This window comes from Pelecanus crispus, chromosome 17 (genome assembly GCF_030463565.1).
Source record: "Pelecanus crispus isolate bPelCri1 chromosome 17, bPelCri1.pri, whole genome shotgun sequence".
NCBI lineage: Eukaryota > Metazoa > Chordata > Aves > Pelecaniformes > Pelecanidae > Pelecanus > Pelecanus crispus.
This window is the reverse complement of record NC_134659.1, coordinates 2,060,746-2,081,162: the sequence shown is the minus strand read 5'-3', so window position 1 is coordinate 2,081,162 and position 20,417 is coordinate 2,060,746. Positions and strand designations below refer to the sequence as shown.

The 20,417-nt window shown below is 55.1% G+C and overlaps 1 protein-coding gene across 1 annotated transcript in view; it reads right to left on the bottom strand.

Moving 5' to 3' along the window:
* The window catches only part of PLXNA2 (plexin A2), a 154,283-nt gene that overhangs the window by 56,194 nt on the left and 77,672 nt on the right, over positions 1 to 20,417 (bottom strand). Inside the window, exons 4-8 of the mRNA XM_075722534.1 lie at positions 13,292 to 13,392; positions 7,765 to 7,888; positions 6,591 to 6,744; positions 5,282 to 5,378; positions 1,693 to 1,807 (exon numbers count right to left, since the gene is read on the bottom strand). Of these exons, the coding sequence (XP_075578649.1) occupies positions 1,693 to 1,807; positions 5,282 to 5,378; positions 6,591 to 6,744; positions 7,765 to 7,888; positions 13,292 to 13,392 (591 nt within the window). The remainder of the gene's footprint in view (positions 1 to 1,692; positions 1,808 to 5,281; positions 5,379 to 6,590; positions 6,745 to 7,764; positions 7,889 to 13,291; positions 13,393 to 20,417) is intronic.

Below are 20,417 nucleotides of genomic sequence, written 5' to 3'. Positions count from 1 at the left end.
GTCCTGTGCATTCCCAGGAGAAAAACGGAGATAATGGGGTTGTCCTACTTTACCAGAGACTTGTCAAACACTTCTGAGATCATGGGGTTGAAGGCCTATAAAACTGAGAACTACAACTGCAAAGCCTGGGAAGACAGTGATGCTTTGAGTGTGAAGGAGAAAAACCCCCACATCACTCAAGAGAAGGAAAAGCAAAGGTTTTTGCTTTCTCCTGTTCTGTTGAAAGGAAGTTTCTTGGCTTTGAACTGGACTGAGAAAGCTTTTGGTTTGTCCCCAGGGTGGATGCTTCTCCTCGGGTATCCGTTCCCTTTGCCGCCTGGGGCAGCTCTTTGAGGCTGCTGCTGAGCCCCTCTCCCCGTCCCTTGCAGGCGCAGGAGGCAGCGCCGGCTCCCGGTGACGCTGCCCATCCCTCGGCTCTTGCAGATCCCCACGGAGGTACGTACACATGCAGCTCATTAACGTTTCTTGTCTTGTGTCTGCGTGCCTCCTGGCAGCATTTTAACCGGAAAGACCCATGAGTTGTCTAAGTTTCAAGTTTATTATTGGTTTAGCAACAGCCTGGCAACTTCAGTCACTACTTTTTAGCAGCTCAGTGTTTTACTCTACTGACCGATCTCCCCTGCTTTTCCATATCTGCATCTCACCAAGGGGTTTGTCTTGATGCTGGCTAATCTTACTCTCTTTTCTTTTTCTAATATTTGTACATGTCCTCCCTGCTGCCTTTCCCACTTTCCAAGACACTCAGGATTTTCAAGCACCTTTTACAGCCTTTTTTTTCCTTGCAGCTTTAGGACCCGCACCCATTTCAGGTGCCACAAAGCTATGTGTAGGGGCAGTAAGGGCAAAGACCAGGACCCTACCAGCATCAGAGGCTGTATCTGCTCGGTACTTGGTGAACCTGAAGCAGACAGCAGCATGGGAATCAGACAAGACAACGGGTGCAGAAACCCCAGACCAAGGGGTTAATGATAACCTTTGAGCAGGAATTCGTGCTAACAAGCTCCTTTCCTCCATGGCTCCTTGCCTCGGGACATACAGAAGACCTGGCAGAGCTGTTAACGGGCTATGCCTCCTTCAAACCGTTAAAAGCATTTTTGGACTTGAGCCCCACACCTTTTATTAACTGCTAACAGAGATGGATCCTGGTCCACAGTGCTGGAACCTGAATAAATTCTCTTCTCCAAAGTCTGGGGCTGTTCACGACCGTAATTCCCTTCTTACATTCTGTTTACAGTCAGGCTCCTGCCATAAATTTCAGGCCTGCCAACACAACCCATGAATGAGTCCCACCAAGAGCTCTGCATCTGACTTGTTGCTTGCTGTCGGGCAAATCCCTGCACGCCTTGTGTGTAAAGCGGAGCTGCTGAAATGCACTGGTCTTGGAGAAGTCTTGGAGACCCCTGAAGGAAAGCACTACAGCAATTACAGTTATTAATGAACCTGAGCACACCCTGAGCATATCAGAGATGGGATTAGCTTTGGCATTCCGGTTGAGACACATCATTCTTGCTGAACTGATACTTTCTTGCCACGCTCCTTTAAAGCTCTATCTGTACTTTTTGATGCCAGCCAAGAGAGGAGCCCTGACCCATGGAAAGTTGAAAAATCTCACATAAGCATTGGTTACACTAATTATGCCATAGAAAAGCAAAGAAGAAAGAGCTCAAGAGTACTGAAACCCCGGTCTGGTACCTCAGAGATGTTGATCCGTCCCTCCTGAAAGGAGCACGTGGTGGGGTCGTGAGTGCAGAGGTTCCGGTACTTGCACCAGTGGCAGCGGAAAGCGCTGTTCACACAAGACAGGCACCTGGGGGGGAAAAGGAGGCGTTACGGAGGAGGTTATCACCTTGGGAGGTCTATATGGTAACAGCCAGGCCTAGCCAGAAGTCCAGGCTCAGGGTCCTTCATGGGATAATAATTTCTTTGGAGGGATGTTTTGATACAATAAAAGTTTGGGAAAACACGCACTCAAAAGACAGTCTTAAAGTAACCTCACAATTCATTCAGTAATAAAATACAAGCTGGGATTTAATGCACATTGTTGCCTTGGCGTAAAATAAAGCACAATGTTGCACAGACACCAGACTTAATTTTTAGTTTCTAGAAAGGGAAAACAAGGCAAGCCTGGAAAAATTGGATCAGTTGTTTTACAAGTCAAGAATGCTTCAAGTCTACGGTAACGCTTCTGCTGGGCCTTGGAGTGCAAAGAATCCAGCAAGTGCTTTTGATTCATGTTGGAAGAAATTAACTGTTTATGAAATGTTTCTGAAAGAACGCAGACCCTTTTCAGACATGGGGTGGCCCAGCTGCCAGCAAACCGGCTGGGTGGTTTTTATTCCACACTAACTGGCTGCCAGTTAGATGCACGGTCCATGACAGCTGCTAATATTTGCAGTAACCACCTCCTCCATCTCTGAGGCCAACCCTCCATGCCACATGGCAGCATTTTGGGGACCGTCTGCTGGTGTAAGTATGGTGCATCCCTGTGGGATTCAGCTCCGCGTCGCACCCTGCGGCTCCAGCGAGCGGGGTGCTGCCTGGAGCGGGCAGCGCCCGGGGCAGGGATGCGCTGGAGCGAGCCCGGGGTCTGCGCAAACAGAAGAGCATCCCCAGGGAAGCGGGAGCACAGCCTTAGGTGGGAAATCAGAAAACGAGGAAAGCAGATCTCCGGGCAGGGCCCCTCTCGCCAGCTGGGCTGAGGTGCCAGGGCAATGCCTCTCGCAGGCTGCTGCCACGAGAACGCGTGTTTTAATAACTCAATTGTATTTTCCTTCTGATGCATTCGTAGTGACCTTAATAGCGAAGGAAGTTTATTCTAACCATGCGTATGCAAATCTGGGGAAGAATATCAAACGTTGCAAGCTTAGTTAATGACTCATTTGTTTGACCCATTTCTGTCTCCAACTTTGCCCTGCAGCACTCCTCACACCCACCCTCACCTGGCCTGGCTCTGGCCTCCGGCTCTCCCGCCTGGTGCCGGCGGAGCTCTCTGCTTCCCCCAGCACCGCTGGGCCCGAGGGATGAGGACCTCTCTGATCACCCAGGCACGCGGCTTGGTTCGGCACCTCTCACTGTACCGTGGTTTTCTGGCTGCTGCTTTCAGCTCTGCTCAGCTGAGCAGGGCGAGGGGCTGCCGGCAGGGTCCTGAGCTCTCAGACTTATACCAGGTCACCACCTTTGCTCTTTCATCCCGATCCAGCTTTCTTAAGGACCACTGTCTCTCTGTTGCTTCAGAAAGCGCCTCTCTCCACCTCATCTGTTCCTTACCAAAAGGGACTTAACACAGGAGCCACCACCACCTTCCCCTGACCCACCTGCAGCTCCCTCGGGACGCAAGAGTTCATGCACCTGAGTGCTGGACCATCTCAGCCCATGGGTTCACAACAGCTGGATCCAGCACGGGAGGTTTCACAGAACCTGTCTGCAAGAGCAGCGTGCTCCTGCCCGGCCCCAAGCCCCTCCTGCCCCTCTTAGCCTAATGCCAGCTCCCACGGGGTACCTGCTTCACGCACCACAACCACTTCTTGTGCTTCCGTGCGGCCCCAAAGGGCACGGCTGCTCCCCTGCTCTCCCTGGACACCCTTGCCGTTGCAGTGAAGGGTCTCAGGATCAATAGGTCTCTCCTCTGCTGGCTGAGACTTGTATCCCTTCCTCCTTTTTACCTGCTGTGATTCATTCCTGCCAGGCTGGCTCGTGCCCTTGTTGAACTCACTGATAATGTGTCCGGTATGATGTAAGTGCTGCAGGATTTACCACCGCGTTAGCACTTTATCTCCAAACAGGAGCTGGTAGAAAGGCACAGTCAGATGAAGCCAAGTGACAGGCCAGAAAAGATGCATTGCCTCTCCTGATTCAAACCTCCGCTCCTAAGTGAAAATAGGGGTCCCTGTGATGCCATCCATCATGCAAATTCCAAACCATGAGAATGCAGAGGAACTGCTGGAAGGACTGCAAGTGCTTGCGGCCGGAGGAGAGGCTGATGCTGTACAGCCTGAGGGACAAGGACGTAAGGACAGAGTTGTGCACGAGGGGTAGCACAACAGGAGGCAGGGATCGCTGGGGTAAAGGATACAGACCACCATGAGAGGCTGCATGGGGGGACTGAAGGACTCAGGGGGCTCCCTTCATGCCAGTACCTCTGCTCTGTGCTATGGCTCAAAACAAAATTAAAAAAAATTGAATGCCTGCCTAGAAAAACTGTAGGCCAGCCAAGCCCATCAGCGCACACAACCCTCTTCCAAGCACAGCAGGGAAGGCCCTGTAGCTTGAGGCTTCAAATCCAGTGCAGAAAGACTGGGAGTGACCCTGTGCTGGCACTTCTTGGCTCCCAGAAAGCTCGAGCAGCAAATCATGTTCCCGGAGCAGAGCTGGCAGCGGACCCCGCTGCTGGAGATGCTGCCCAGCCCTGCGGGTCAGGCCTGCCTTTTGCTATGCAACCTCTGGCAGGTCCTGCCCACGTTTCATTTTGGTGCTTTGGGGCTTGCTGTGTTTCCAGAGAGAAATCTAGAAACGCTTCAGATCTGTAAACGTGTTTTTAAGGCCAGCCAGCTGCGTGCCGCCTTTCAGCAGCAGATGTGCCCATGGGGGATATGTTTCCATGACGCTCAGCATCGCTGACCCCCCAGCCCTGCGCGGAGCAGCCCACCGCACCTCCGGCACGCCTGGGCTGCTGTGTCGGGCTCTCAGGGCTGCTCTGCCCGACTCGGGGGGCAGGCAGGCTGCGGGGAGCTCCTGCTGCCAGTGCTCTCGCTTGCCCCAGCTAAACTACAACCGCTGTCCTCAGACCCCAGGGCTGGAAACTTCCAGGTCAGTCCCTGCCACCGTCTCCTCCGGCAGCCGTGCCCCCCTGTCACCCTGTGGAGCGTCCTGGCAGCAGCCAGCACCGTGCTCTCCTGCTCGGTGTGGCGTGGAAGGGCTTTGCCTCCTCCGGCCGCCTGCAGCCCACCTCCCCGGACCCTCTGCTCTGCCTTCACCAGCTGCCTGTGAAGATGCATCCGAGTTCACAGTTGCGGGATCATGCAGCTTGGGGGCACCAGCAGGTTAAGGTTTTTTCAGGCTCACTCACTCCGCCTGCGTCTCACAAGGCAGAGAAAGCGACACATGCAACCAGAGAAATTCAGAGAAGACAGGGCCTGGTGGGCTCCCCTTCCACCGCACAGGTCTGCTGGCTGAACCAAGCAGCGTGATAACCCCCCCAGCTGGTCCCGCAGCCCAGCATCCATTTCCCAGCCCTTTCTCTTTTTTGTTTGGCTCCGCTCGGGGACAGGGAGGAAGCACTCACAGCTGGTGGGCACTGCAGTTGTAGAACTTGAACTCCGTGCTGACAAATGTCCTCCTCGTCTCCCGTGACTTCAGCTGCAGCACCACGCCGAACCAGTCTGGGGATGCAAACCAGAGCCCGTCAGTCCCGCCAGCAGTAACGAAGGAAGCGACAGCAGACGTGGGGGCACCCGCTCCCCGCCTGCCAGCGTGCTGAGCCATCTGCTTCTGGGGTAGAAGGTGGAAGTCGGGTTGGTTTTGTCTCCCTGCTCCCCCAGGTGTTGGGCCCCCCACCCGCAGTGAGTCTGCAGTGGTTCCCCAAGCTGGGGACTGAGCAACTCCCCGGCCGGACCCTGCCCTCAAGCACCCTAGGGTGCTGGGCTGCCTGTCTCCAGCAATGCCTCCAAACCAAATCAGGCTTGATGGCAAAATGCATTGGAGATGTAGGGTCTAAAACGCTGCCTTGGGTCACAGCTGAAATGAGTGTGGGATCTCATCCTGTTCCCTAAACGATTGTCTCCAGTATAAAAACATTAATTCAGTCTACTCTGAGAAGCAGCCCAAGACTAGAATAGGAGACAATGCTGGAAACAAGGGCATTAGTGAAGCTCTTCAGGAGCCTCAGCACTGGGTTAATTAAGAGCACACTGCTCTTCCCAAGCTGCTGTGGGTAAGTCTACGCTAGCCCTGCCACCACGGCGGCTCTCGGCCCCCAGTGTTCACCAAGTCTCAGGCTCTATATAATGCCTTAGAAATACAAAGATATCAGCAGGGAAGCACAGTTGACACCTGGAAGGATGCCAAGGAGAAAATGAGTTTTAAGCAAGTAGCATTTTGGTTATGGGAAGAGAAAATATGACAGCAGTGACATTAATGAAGAAACAACCCAAAGATCAGGACCGAAAAATAGAAACTGCATCCACCTACTCGTGGGTGCTGAGCCAGGCTGAGGGGAAGGCTCCTGCTTTCCAGATCTACCGGTGTGGCAAGGCTGCAAGCCCCTGCCCTGCTCATGAGCCACCCCGGGGGGGACAGACAGCTCCTGTAGCCCCAACTCCTGTCTTGGAAGCTGTCTGGCAGCACAGGGAGGGTGTAAGGACAGGGCAAGCACATGGTGCTGCCTGCTCCCAGCCTATCTTTCCCTGTGTGGGATGCGTTTCTTAAGTACGAAGCATATTTAGCTCCCTGGGTTTAACGGTCTTTGACAGGAGCATGAATTTCTCCAGCAGCAGCCCCGAAGGGTCTGCTCCAGCCAGCAGATACCTCCAAACCCACGCCGTCCTTTCTGGTGGCACAGATGTCATACTGCTGTCCAGAAGTCAGTTACTTACCCTGATCCATGGGTATGGCAGGAACATCTTTCGCTGCTGGCGAAACACAGACAACCCGGCTGCCCGAAACCTGCCCTTCCACCTCCGTCAGGTTTCCGAAGAGGCAGGTGACCCCAGCCGTCAGGTCCGGAGCATCGCTCACCAGCAGGCTGAGCTGCGGCCGGGGAGAGGAGAGGCAGAGGGGAAACAAAACACAGGCATCAACCTGTTAGCAGGTAGAGCTGCCCGAGTTTCCTTCATGTTTTCATTACCTGCTGTCTTCCCATTCCATACTAACCCCCCTAAATTACCCGTCCACCCACAGGAGGTGGCCAGCTGCCCTTTCATGGGAAGCAGAGGAGGGAGAAAGCAGCCAAGGATGCAGGTTCTTTACCGATACAAAAACACCTTGCTGAGCCTTTGGGTACTGCAGTTCAGGAGAGGTGGCAACGGCAGCTTTTTGTCCCCCTGGTTGCTCTACAGCAGCACTGCCACCCTCAATGCCCGCGTCAGGAACCTGTGACAGCAGCGGCAGCACGTTGCCTCTCACGCAGGACAGCAGCAGCGACTGCCCCGACAACCCTCTGCACGCACAGCAACTCCATCAACCTCCCCGCCGCGTGCACGGGAGAGACAGCCCCGCCATGGGCACGTGCGGCCGTCGGAAACGAGCAAGTGCCCGCTGACCCCATCATGGGTGGGGACTGTCCCCATGGCAAACTGGCGCCTGAAGGGGCGAGTGCCCTCCCGAGAGCCCCACGCCATTTCGCCGTGAGCGCCGGCGGGGGCAGCGGGAAGGGGCCGCAGCGACGCCAGCTGCCGCGGGGTGCTGGGGGGCTCGGGGAGCAACAGCTGGGGCGCTGCGGAGAGCCAGGTCTGAGCGCAGCTCACAGATGAGGTTTTTGGGAAACAAAGCCTTTCCTTTCAACAGCTAATGAAACCGGACCAAGAGAAATGTGAGCTGAGGCCCAAGGGGAAGGGGAATTTGTTTCTGCCATCCCCACCCCCTTCTTCCCCGGCTTGGGTGACCCCTTTCCTCCCCAGTCCCTCTGCGAGCCTGACTTCATGAGAAAACATTTGTGCCGATGGGAAGGGAGAAAGGCTGGAGAACGGACTGTTTGCTGCGAACCTGAAAAGCGCGGGAAGTGCCTCTCACCAGCAGATCTACCCCTCCCCACCTGCCGGCCGCACCTACCGGGAGGCTGTGCTCGGAGACGGAGATGCTGCTGGGCTGCACGGTGACGCTCATGCACTGGCTGATGCTGCCTGCAAATCGGTACGGCTCGTCGGCCCGCTCGCAGCTGTCCCTCGGGGAGCACCTGCCACACGCAAGCACACATCAGAGCACAGAAAGCACCGGGGGACCATGTCAAACAGCACGAGGTGCTATGGCTGCCCCGGGACGAGCTGAGCAGGCGGGCAGAGCCTCGGCCAGGGGAAGGGGGAGTTATCAGCAGGACCCGGGGCAATGCGCTGCACCGGGACCAGGTATCGGGCACAAACTCCACGTTAGGACCAAAGGGCGCTGCAAAAATATTCTGTGATCAGAGGAAAGACAAACCACAAGTATCTCAGGAGCAATTCCCAGTCCCGCCTGCACTGGGACGCAATCCAGAGCCGCTAAGCCCCGTGTGTTGGCGGCGACAGCGGGCGCTGCGGGTGCAGGGTGAGCCAGGCGCTCTGCCGCTGCTTGGCCGGGGCCCCCGCAAGCCGTAAATTCATAATCTGCACAGAAACGAAACTGGAAAGCAATAACAGGCAGTAACAAGATGATGCCTCCATTCTAATTAAAACAAAACCACATAGTTCATTAATCGTCTCCTCCTGGAGCTGAGGAGTGCGGCAGGGCTGGGAATGGGACTTTCCAGCCGCTGCCGGCTGTGCTTTGGCCGGTTTTCATGCCTCGGGCTCCCAGCTTTCTCCCATTCCCACCACCAGGAATGCAAGCCTCCGAGCATGCCAAAGTGACTAGGACTGCTCCTAGCACGCCGTGTGCTCCAGGATGGCTCATTAGCCCCGGTTTTCTATCGCAGGTGTCCTTGGAGTGGAGTGAAATTGAGTTGCTTCCAGCAGGTAGAGGAGCGCCCACCGGGAAACCAAGGAAGAATTATCAGTGTTTCAAACCAGGTATCAGAGACTGCAGCACAGCACTGGCACCCCTCAGTGATTTTCTATTTTATGTCACTTGGGGAAAATCCTTTTCTTCCAACCCCCCTTCCCTGGGCGCAGATGACATTGGCCTTTTGGTATTAACGGTCTTAATAAGCTATCAGCAAGCTTTATCACTTTCCACCCATTGCCGATCTTGGACCCCATGTCAAATGGTGGCGCAAAGGTCAGAGGATCGAGATGCTGTCAGCAGCCCCACATGCCACCAGCAAGTTCCCTTCCGACAGTCACTTGAGCGTATCTGTTACTTGAACGAACAAGGTGCTGCTGTCAAACCGCGTTTTCCTGGTTCCCTCCGCAGCGGCTCGGGCGGCCCCAGACACACACGCATCAGCAGAAACACCTCCTGCCGGCGCAGAGGCTGAACTTTGCCACGCACACCCAGCTCTGCCCAGCTGACAAGGGCCTGGCAAAACCAGGGCTTCCCGCTCTGAAACAGCGGACCACCATCCTCCCTGTGAGGCCGTTTGCTTTTGATTAAGAAAAGTGGAGTTTGTACTTTCTCCTTCCAAACCACCCGTGTGATCCCCAGCAAACACTGTTGTTTGCCGCTCTTGCTGTTCTCCTCACCCTCTTGTTTTTTTTCCTTTTTTTGGGGGGGGAGTATAACGGAGCTAAATATGAATGCTGCCAAAGGAAGAATTATTGAGGTTTAAGTGAATCTGCAAGATAGCTTTAAAGTGAGCTCTTGACTGGAGCCTTTATCTCATTGACTCGCTGGAATGGCTCTTTTTTATCATACTATTTATGGCAACAGCCTAACAGAGATAAATAGGTCTGTAGACAATAACACACTCGCAGAGAGCAGCATATGGAAGTCTTGCAGGTTTCAAATCCCACTGGGCTGAAGAGACTCTTTAACAATCTCCTTGAGGCCCCTGCTTGCTCCCAAGGAGCGCTGTTTCTGGAAGAGGAGCGGAAGATCCTTCTCTCGCACGGAGAGGATGAACTTGCACGGCAAGCAAACCCCGGCCGGGAGGACACAGCAGAGGTGCTGGGCAGGGACAGGCTGCTCGGCCATCACGCTGCTGCTCCAGGGACCGCTGGGGGAGCAGAGTTGTTCTGCAGAAGGACGAGCACCTTTCCCTTCCTGCTGGTTTTCAGCACCTTCTCAGATGCCCCGTGTCCAGGGTTCCTGAAAGCCCGGTGCACGGCACGCGCCGCCCACGGCCACCGGCTCATCAAGCACCTCTTTCGGGGCAGGATTCGGTGCCTGCGCCCAGCCCGTGCCCGGCTGCCTCCTGGGTTCAGGTCCATCGCTAGAGCCGCCCTGGTCAGCCTGCGCTGCCAGCATGACGACTCCTGCTTCCAGAGCTCCTGATGCCATCCTCACAGATAGCTCGTTCATGAGCGTCACTACTATCACTACCCTTAAATTCCAGGTAGGCACACGTGTATGCAAGCACCCCGCCGCGCAACAGAGCCCAACTCAGGCCTCTAAGAGATGACAATACATAACGAGCACACAAGAATCATAGAATCATAGAATCGTTGAGGTTGGAAAAGCCCTTTAAGATCATCCAGTCCAACCATTAACCTACACTGCCAAGTCCACACTAAACCAATCAAGGGTAGACCAGACTGAACCATGTCCCCAAGTGCCACCTCTGCCCAGTTTTTGAACGCTTCCAGGGATGGGGACTCCCCCACCTCTCTGGGCAGCCTGTTCCAATGCTTGACCACCCTTTCCGTAAAGAAATTTTTCCTAATTTCCAACCTAAACCTCCCCTGATGCAGCTTAAGCCCATTTCCTCTCGTCCTATCACTAACTACTTGGGAGAAGAGACCAACACAAGGAAAAACAAGGAAACAAGGAAACAAGGAAAGCTTTATGTAATATTGGATAATGAAAGCTTATCCCAGGACAACTCAGATCCTTTTACTTTTCCTTTATTATTCCTCTCTGGCTGGCGGTGTGGAAGGCAGGACACACTGCCTGATGCCACCTGAAATGGGGTGGTGGTCTGTCCATCTATCCCACATCCCTACCTGTGTTCAGACATCCAACACATCATTTAAAATCCTGATTTTTTTTTTTTTTTTCTGGCTCCCTGACAGCTCAGTACCTGCATGTCAGCTCTCTCTCCCATGTCTACTCTCAGCTGAGCCTCTGGCAGCTGCAAAGGTGGATGCCAAGTGCTCAGAGCTGCCTTACGTGCTGGCCTGCGCTGCTCCTCCGCAGGGCACAGCTCCGGCACAGAGATTCCTGGAGCTGCCTGGGGGTCTCGGTACCCCCAGGATACAGACCCCGAATCCGAGGAGCAAAACCCCGCACCAAGCAGTGGGGAGAAACAACTGGACTTCAATGCCCAGCAGACTCGGCGCTGGTGTTTACCACACGTGCCCTCGTTCAGGTGGCCAGCGCCAGCCGCCCTCTTGCTCCCGCAAGGATGGAAGCGTCTCCTCTTGTGCCCCTCACCCCCTTTACCAGCCCTCAGAAAGCAGCGCGAGCATCTCACACCCTGACCCGCAGCCCTTCCACTGAGCAAAGGAGCAGCTGGGCCATCTAGCAGGAGGGACACGTAAGAATTAGAGAAGGGAGACGACAAATTAAATACAAACACTCCAGCCCTTGGGGCCTCCAAGCAAATATGACAAGAGGCTTCAGAAACAGCAAGATAAACTCAATTATTTACAGCTTAAGACAAAAGCTAAAAAATGATCGTTGCTGCAAGCAGGCCAGGAAAGTGCAGACGCTCCAAGGGAGGGTTGAGAAATACCATCAGGGAAGAAACTCTTGTTGGAAATAGGTTAATGCTGAAATGTCACGGCCAAAAGGGCAGAGGAAATGACACTCTTCTCTCCTCTTGACATTGAGGGTTTTCTCTCTGCAAAATGAAGATAACAACCTTTACCTGCTTCCCAGGTGGTTTATGAAGATTCAGTTCATTAGCATTAGGAATGCACTTGGCGATCCTTGCCGAGGAGCTGCTGCAGCAGGCTGAGGAGCACCACCAAACGCACACCCCTACGGATACTCGACGCAGCCGTCCCCTCCTGCTGCGCAGCTCGGCAGCACCGGGCACCAAAAGGCGGCTGTCCCCAGGCGAGCGGATGCTCCCGTACCCCTACAGCTGGTTCCTGGGAGCACCTACGGATCCGCAGCTCAGGCCAGATGCCGAGTCCAACGCGTCCCCATTCCTCACTTCCTTGTCCCCTCACTATCGAAAGGCTGCGGTGGCTTTTGTCCCAACCGCTGGAAAGGCACATGGGGACGGCTGCCCTGAGGGAACAGCCAAAGGGATGGGAATCACCGGGGATGGAAATCACTTCCTTCTGACAAAGTCGCTGTGACAGTAGAGGCTTTCGGACACAACTGCACATATGGTGGCTTAGCTGTAGGGCTGGACAGGCTCGTCTGAAAGGAAAAAAGCCAAAAAAAAAAAAAAAAAAGAAGATGCCCAGGGCGCCTCTGCCGCGCGTTGCCATGCTGCTGGCGGGGGCTGCTCTGCCGCGGAGCCTGCGGGATGCTCGGGGCCACTGGCTGCAATGGTTCTCCTGCATCTCCCCAAGCCTGGCAATGACTCTCGGCAAACCAAGCAAGCCATGGGGAGCCGGTTTGCACCCCAAAGCCCGCAGGTCCCGAATCCAGGCCGGATTTGCGGAGGAGCCTGCCGTTCCCCGCTCCCCCTCCAGCACCTGCTCCTCAGGCAAGTGGCCAAGTGCTGCTGTGTGGGCCCCGAACTCTGCCTCCGCCCCGATTTCCATGCATTTAACGGGGCTGCTCTGCAAGCTGGCACGCGGCCGGAGGGATTTCTATTCCTCTCCTCCAGCCTCTTCGAGGCTTTCTCCTCCTCCCCTGATCTGCCTCTGCCCGGTGGTCCCCCTTCCGCCTTAGGAAGCGATCGTTATTACGGCAGGGGAGAGAAAGGAAGGACACAGACACCTCCTGAATGCAGAGAGCATTTCCTGGAGCTCCCCTGAAAAAAAAAAAAAACAAACCCAATCCTCAGCCGTTTGTGCCTGTTGATGTGCGGTGAGGGGCTGCCAGCTCCGAGCCCTGTGCCGCCGGCTCTGCCCCATCAGGGCCGGCTGGAGCAGAGACCCTCTGACCTTTCCTTGCGGAATTTAACTGTCTCTTCCCGATACATTTAATAGGGCTTAGTGCTCTGCTCTGTTCCAGTGCTGCAACCTCTCTGAAAGCAAAGTCCCACTCATACAATCAAGTCTACTATCGCCTTTAAAATTTCCCCTTTAATTGGGAGACACTTGTGGCTTGGGCAAGCAGGAGTGTGCAAAACATGAGGCCTTCATTCCCACTGGTTTAAATTCCGCTTTTCCACCGTGTCCGTGGCACCCTCTCCGTGTGGTGTGCGACCCACCGCTCCTACAGTGGGAATTTGTTCTCCTTTACCTCTTTACAGGAGCTCAGGGATTTTTGATGGCATTCGTGCTGCAATGCAGGGACCGTCCAGGGAAGGGAAGGATGGATTTAAGGAACTTCAACCTCATTCGCTTTTGCAAAGATTGCGTGGGAGGCGCTTGGTGGCTTCGCAAGCTGCTTTTATCATCACCACCAGCAGCTCAAACGAAACGGCCAAGGCTGGACTTACATGTGGTGGAGCGCGCACCAGCCGCAGTGGGGGTCTCCTGAGCTCAGGCACTCCCCGCAGGTTGTGTACTGCTCACAGGACTCCACGGGCACCCGGGACACCTGCAAAGGGAGCAAACACACGGGCTCAGCGCTCCTCGCCACTCAGCAGGCAAGCAACACGAGAGCAGCTCCAAGTCCTGCTTCCCCAGTTTGATTCGAGTAACGCAACAGCAATTCAGAAATGAATTTGTTTCAACACCCATGCAGAAGTCAGCCGAGAAGAAGAAATACTGGGGACCGAGTCATGAAGTCCCTTGGTCCCTCGGGCGCAGCCGCGCCATGAATCACGGGCGTAGCGGAGCCGCAGCCCGGAGCCGGCTGGCCTCCTGGCGCCAGCTCGCCACAAACCCTCCCGACCTCCCTGCTCAGAGACGCTCCCGGGGCGAAAGCTGCGTCCTCTCCTCCCTGATTTACAGTTTGCTATCTTACACTTGCCGCGGGGGAAGCTGCTTCGGGGAGGAAAGCTGGCAGGGAATAAAATTCATTGGGATTTTGCAAGTTGGCAGCTTATTTAGCTCACGTGGGTATTTCACCGCTTGCTCCTCCTCGGCCACCCTGAGCCCTTCCAGCACCAGCACGGGCTTGGCCACCCCAGGCACGACCCCGCAGGGGCCACGCGTCGCTCCCCAGCCAGACGAGCAGAGCGAAAGAGCGGGGGGAGCGCGCGAGGGAACACCAACACGGATCGCTGCCGCAAACCCCCTCTCGCGCTTATCGCGCACACGAGCGGTCCCGGTGCGATGCTGAGGCGTAGCGCAGTCCTGACCCGTTTATCAGCACTGAAAACCCCAAAGGCTCCAAAACGACACCAAGCTTTAACTGTGGCTCGTTGCTTGACTCCAATGAAGAAATTCCATTTCAACCTTTCCAACCCGTCCCTTGCCACCTCCGGCGGGCACGGCACGCTTGCATCTCCTGTCCTCGCATCGCAGTGCGGTGCTCCTGCACTGGCCCTGCCGGTGCCGGTCCCTCTTCAGTGTATTTACATTTCCATTATCAAATACTGTAAATAATTATCACCATCCCTGGCACAGCCGCCCTGCAGTGCTGGCCGCTCCCCTTGGGCCCCGAGAGCGATGCCTGCAACTGGCTGAAAATTCAAACAACTGTCGGCATCGCACTCGCTCTGTCCTTCAAAACAGCGCCCGGCTCCCAGCAGCTGGGGCGCGGGGGTGAAAGGAGCAGTGTCTCGCCAAACAACGGCCACTTTCACGCCAAGTGCTGTTGACACAGTGAGAACCCAGTTCCTCTCTAAACACGACACCAATAGGGCTGCTATTCTTCTTGTTTCCTCAGCCCTACTTAACAGCTTTTCCTAAAACAAAAATTGCGTGTGGATGTGCGGGGCTGGGTATTATTTTCACCGAGACGAAGTCCGCGGGATGGGCACAGGGCTCAGCTTGGGGTATGCTAAGAGCAAAGCAGCCCCGGAGCTGAACAGCAGGCAGGGAGCGAGGGGCTGCGAGAGGCAGAGCCAGGTACGCCGGGCACGCGTTTAGCCTGACGGCTGTAAAGAGCTGCAGAAATGGAGAAGTTCAGGGTGATGGAATAGCAGAGAGGTGTAAAGAAAGGGCCTGGGTTTGATTCTTGGCTGCAAAAGGCACCGGGGTGCCCTCTCAGGGTCTCGGCTGCACCTCGGGTGGCCGCACATGACACGCTTTTACCCACTTCGCTGCTTCTCTCTCTCAAAGCTCTTCACAGACATCGCGGTGGCGTGGGAGCAAGCACACCAGCCTGGCAGCCGGCACAGCCTCCCCGGGGCGGCTGATCCAGGGCTTGGACGGCACGTGCCATGCTCCCACGCCCTGCCCATCCCAGCAATGATCCGAAATTTCCCAGTGCAGACCACAGATGCGGACATCACTTCGCTCCTGGATGAGAGCCTAGGAGCAAACGTATGTTTTCCAAACCAAACGAGCAGCCCGCGGAGCCGCGGTGGCTCTGAGCAGCCCCCGGGGAATCACCAGCCACCGCAGGATGCAGAGAGGGAGGTCACTGGGTTTCCCCTAAAATCTGCCCAGCACGTTGAGCCGTGTTGGTGGGATGGCTCTCACCCACCCCGGAGGTCAGGACAGCACCGAAATCATCGGGCACTGCTGATCCCCCGCCTCTCACCCACAATGTGAGGCTTGACAGGATCTGTCCCTGTGATTTATATGCAGCTCAGGGCTTGTTTCATGTTTGTGAGGAGCTGGATGCTCTCATGGCACTCTATAAATAACGGAGGATTTGAATTATATGAATAACAGTTCATTACACATGATTTTATGTTAGGTTTTTGGGTTCTTTTTCTGCCCAGAAGCTGTGGCTTCTGCACATGATAATTCTTTAAAAATTACACTGAAATTTTGAACAATGCCTAGAGTCGCGGGTTTCTAGCCCAAACGGGACCACTTGATCCTTTCTCTGTAACGCCTGCAAATGCAGGGCAGGTAACTTCACCCGTTCTCCTTTCTGCAGCGTTCGATGTTCGGTGACCGAAGCAGAGCTGGCAGAGGCGTGCGGGTGGGCTGGCGCTGGCTGAGCTGCGGCACCGGCTCTGACCAAGCACAGTTTTAGGGGCACAGAGCCCCGAGGGTGCCTCTGGGTCAGCACTTCTGTAGCCCCGATCGCTCGGATGCACCCCGTGGCCGCAGGTTTTTGGTCCCTGGCTGGAGGAAGCTCTAAGACTTCGGGGAAGAATAAGCCATCTGCTTTTCTCCAATACTTATGCCCGTGACTTTGAAATTCACCCTTCATAAAAATTAATGCCAGAAAACCTGCATTGCTCCAATACCCACGTAAATGTTTAAATGCAGAGGTTCAAAAAAATTAGGAACAGAAGGCATTTAAGTATTTGCACGCATGATAAAGGTTGGGGAGTTTTGCAGTGCTGGCCCAGCTCTCACAGTACTGACGCATAATCGACCATCCTTACCATCCACGACCCAAATACTGAAACTACCCCAACCCTCTAAAGAATATGTTTCATTTTAATGGAAAAACAGGAGAAATACCATTAAAAACAGGCTATATCCATATGCTATCCCACAACTATCACAAACACAGAAGACTGAAAGCTGTATTTCCTTCAGAGACAGTACAGAAGTAAAGCTCAGAGGTCCTTACTCTTCCTCACGGCAGGCTGGAAACACTCTCTTGGCTTTAGGTATTTTTAAACTATTCTCTGCCAGCCTAATTATCGTTATGAGACCAAAGCATTTGTACGTGTGAACCGCTGCGCTGCGGAGAGAAGAGAAGCGAAGGAACGCCAGTGCCTGCAGGTGGAAGGAAAATCACAATGGATTGGGGCGGGGGACAGCGGACTCCCAAGTCCAAGATCTTCCCCCCATGCCCTTCAGCCGCGGGCTGCCATCACGGAAAAGAAAAAAGAGGTGCGGTAGGCAAAGCAGCAGCTGAATAGGAAGGAAATAGTAACAAAATGAGACAGAAAAGCACTGAAAGGAAAACCAGAAGGGAAGATAAAAGAGAAGAGAGCAGAGGGACTGCTGACAGCCTCTGGGACGGCAGCGGCCATCGCTGTCACAAGCACGGCCACCCGCATCCCCGGCCGTCGAGCACCGCGGCGGCACGCCGACCTTCCCGACGACGGGAGCGCATCCCGCTCAGCCTCGAAGGAGGCGTCCGGCAGCTCCGCTCCGCAGCCAAGGGGGAACGAGGCTTCAGGGGACCAGTCTCGGCGGATTGTACAGCCACAGGTGGCTCAAGCGGGGAATGAAATGTTTCTATCGGTAACCAGACACAGCAGAACCAAGACAGTCTGGGGCGGTTTGCTGATCGCCTGGCAGCTGCCCACGGCAAGGCAGCGGAGAGGGCAGCGAGGGAGAAAGGAGAGATCCCGCCTGCGAGCTGTGCAGTGCCGGCTCTGCGGGCCCGCGGCTTTCCAAAGGCAGAGAGCCAGACAGGAGTGGGTGCAGTCATCGGGCACCCGCTCGGTAACCCTAAATCGTGGCCGCCGCTGGGTCCCGCCTGCCCAGCCCCGCTCCGATGGCCGCAGCACTCCGGCATCCCGGTCCCCGCGGGCACCGGCACCTCGCCGCTATGCATAACCAATGTGACTCCCATCTGTCACAGCCTGGTCTCTCTGCTTTCTCCTCCTCGCCAGCCCTTGGGGCAGCCCTGTGTGCAGCAGAATGGTTTATTTGGAAAGGGCTTTGGTTTTCAGTATTTAGTTTTTAAATGCAAATACTTCTTTTTGTTTACATTAGAGAACATAGGTCAGAGGAATGCTCCTGGCACTCACAGCAAACATCCGAGGAGGTCTATCACCAGTTCAGGAGTGCATTCCCCACCCCAGACTAAGCCTGCAGAAAGCTGTTGCCTGAACGGATGAACTTCTCCGCAGAGCAGAGGCACGAGGTCCTGCGGCACCCCGAGAGCAGAGCTCTCTTCAGCCCCCGTCCTGGAGCGCTAGCAGACCTCACAGCAAAGCCTGCGCTTTCGATAGCGGATGCCAATTTTGGATCCCTTGAGATTTCTGCTTCAGCTACCAGAAACATGAGGCGAGAGGTCCTGAAGGCAAGCGGAGGCACGCAGGAGTTTTCCAAATGCAGCCTCAAATCCTGCACCTCCTCGCCTGCAAGATGGACTGCTGCTCCCCTGCAGAGCCCGCAGACACCCGCGAGGCCACGCCTCTGCTGAAGCAGGCAGCAAGTCATTTGGGGGCAAAGGAAAGGTGACGGGCATTCCACATCAGCGTGGCCACAGCGAACGCAAAGCGATGAAGCAGTTCAGCAGAGCTGAGGAGCATCTGCACGAAGGACAACAGCCAAGAAAGCAACGCTCCTGGGGAATTTGCTTACTCTGGAGGGCAGAGCCCTCCTCCCTCCAGCCCAATTGCTACCTCTCTTCCTTCTGTGCGTGCCGAAACTCTGCTGCTGAGTTTCTCAGTTCCCTGTTTATGAACCTGCTTCTCAATAATTAAATGATAAAGTCTCATTACTGCTTTCCTTGACGGCCTGACCCGTAACATCAGAGGGGAAAAAAAAAAACCCAAACAATACAGACTCTCCAAAACACATGAACTCAAACTCTGCCAGCCCCCAGAGAAAATAAAATAAGTGCGAGAATCCAGCTCCAAATAAATAAATACATAAAATAAGCAAACAAAGCCAAGTTTCATAGCTTATGCCTGCTACCAGCACTGGCCTCTGACCTCCCTGGCTGGAGACAGCTCCCGGGGCATCCCACCGCCACGGCACGCTGCCTGCAGACCCCTCAGGGTGCTGGAATTCAAACAGAAAATCTATTTTTAATGACTTTGGGAGTGTAGTAGAGATGCCTACTAGTTCAATGTAATTAAAGCTATCTATCACTCAGCGAGCAGGAGCCCAAAGTTGATGAACTTTCCAATGAGATTTTATTCTTCCCTTCATTCATGAGAAAACACCGCTTTGTGCTGCTGCAGGAGACATGAAAAAGTGTGGGAAGGAGCAAGGAGGACTCATCAGTTCCAGCCGTTAATGTGTCAGGGTGACAGAGCTGGGGAAAATAAAGTCAAACTTTCTCAGAGGCTTGTGAAAAGTTTGACAGACTCTTCTTCCTGCTGTTTCTCCTCCCTGCGTCTTCACGCAGAACTGTGCAAACCTGGAGTCCTCCTGTGATACCGTTTCTGCCACGGGAAAATCCAGCGTGCGGGGCTGCGGAGCACTTGTCTCTGCTGAGCACGACCCGTGGGTGCAGTCCGCCCCACGCTGCGTGAAGAGTCCTACCCGGCAATGGCTTATTCTCGACTCAAGCAGAGCTGGTGCAGATCTGGGACATGCCAAGACTGACGCCAGCAGCGAGCACGGAAGGCTCGGCAGCGCGTGCGATGCAGCCAGTGCACGGTGCGGGGCAGAGCCAGGACACAGGGAAGAAGGATAAGGGGGAGCGTTTTAACTGAAAAGCGTTGAGGAGCATCCCCAAAGCGCTGCCGAGCCCCCGAAGGCGGGAATACCTGCTCCGTCGGGGGCTAAGCTGTTAGTCCCTGTGACAGACGAAGGTACGCACACAGGCAAGGAGCGGATGAGGGGGAGCTCTCCCGACAGGCACAGCAGCTACTGAGGACCCGGCTCTCCTCTCCCACACTGCTCAGCAGAGAAAGGATTATCTGAGCGACCGAAGGGCTGTCAGAACCAAATCAATGCCTGTAACTTTTGGCAGAAAAGCAGCGAGTGGGAGAGGACACAGAGACAATGTTTCCATGACTACAAAGGGATTATTTAATTACAGCGCTGCAGACGCATGCGGAGAAAGTCCCTTAAACTCTGATCCAAGCAACCTTTTCAATGAGTTTGGCTTTACTGCTATAAGAACCTCATTAGCATCTCAGGAGGACAAGCTGTGTTTGAGCACAGGAGACCAGATAGCTTTCTTTGCGAGTAATCAGACCCTCTCTGAGCATACCTGTCTGCTTGGCTCCCAGCTGCCCCCCTTGTGCAGCACTAGGCTCCAGACTAAGGCTTAATCAAGCTGTAAAATCGTCCTCAAGCCAGAGCTTCCCCCATCCCACCCAGCAGCAGCCGGCAGGACCCAGGCTTGGAGCGGACTCGTGTTCTGGCACACAGGCTCCCGCAGACAAACGCGCTCCCGCGGTTCACCACGACTCGAGTTAATCATTGCATCAGTACGAAACATCTGAGCGAGATTTGCTGGAATAACAAAGTGTCCGCAGAGATCCCATCCCCACTCCCAGGAGCAGCACAGCGTCACGTAAACCTGGAGAAGGAGAAATGGGTTTTCATCTCCAACATGGGCCGCCCGTGACCGTTCACCGAATCCTCGCTCTGTTCGAGCTGGCAGCTCCTCTGCCCTCGGCAGGCGACGATGCCGCTCGCTCGCAGCGGAGCGGACTTGTGCAGGGGCAGGGTCCCACATGCCTGGCACGGGCACCGGCCGTGCCCCCTCCCGGGGCGGGTGTCCCCGTCCCTTGCCCTCCCTCGGATCCCAGCTGCGCATCGCGGTGCAGCCCTCGGGGGCGTGCGCAGCGTTTGGGATCCTGCGCTGCTCTGGGACCCCACCCCATGCTCAGAGTGAGCCCCCGGCACGCCAGCGTACGTGTGACAGCCACCACTCCAAAGAGGCTTGGCAGCTTCGGCTCTCCC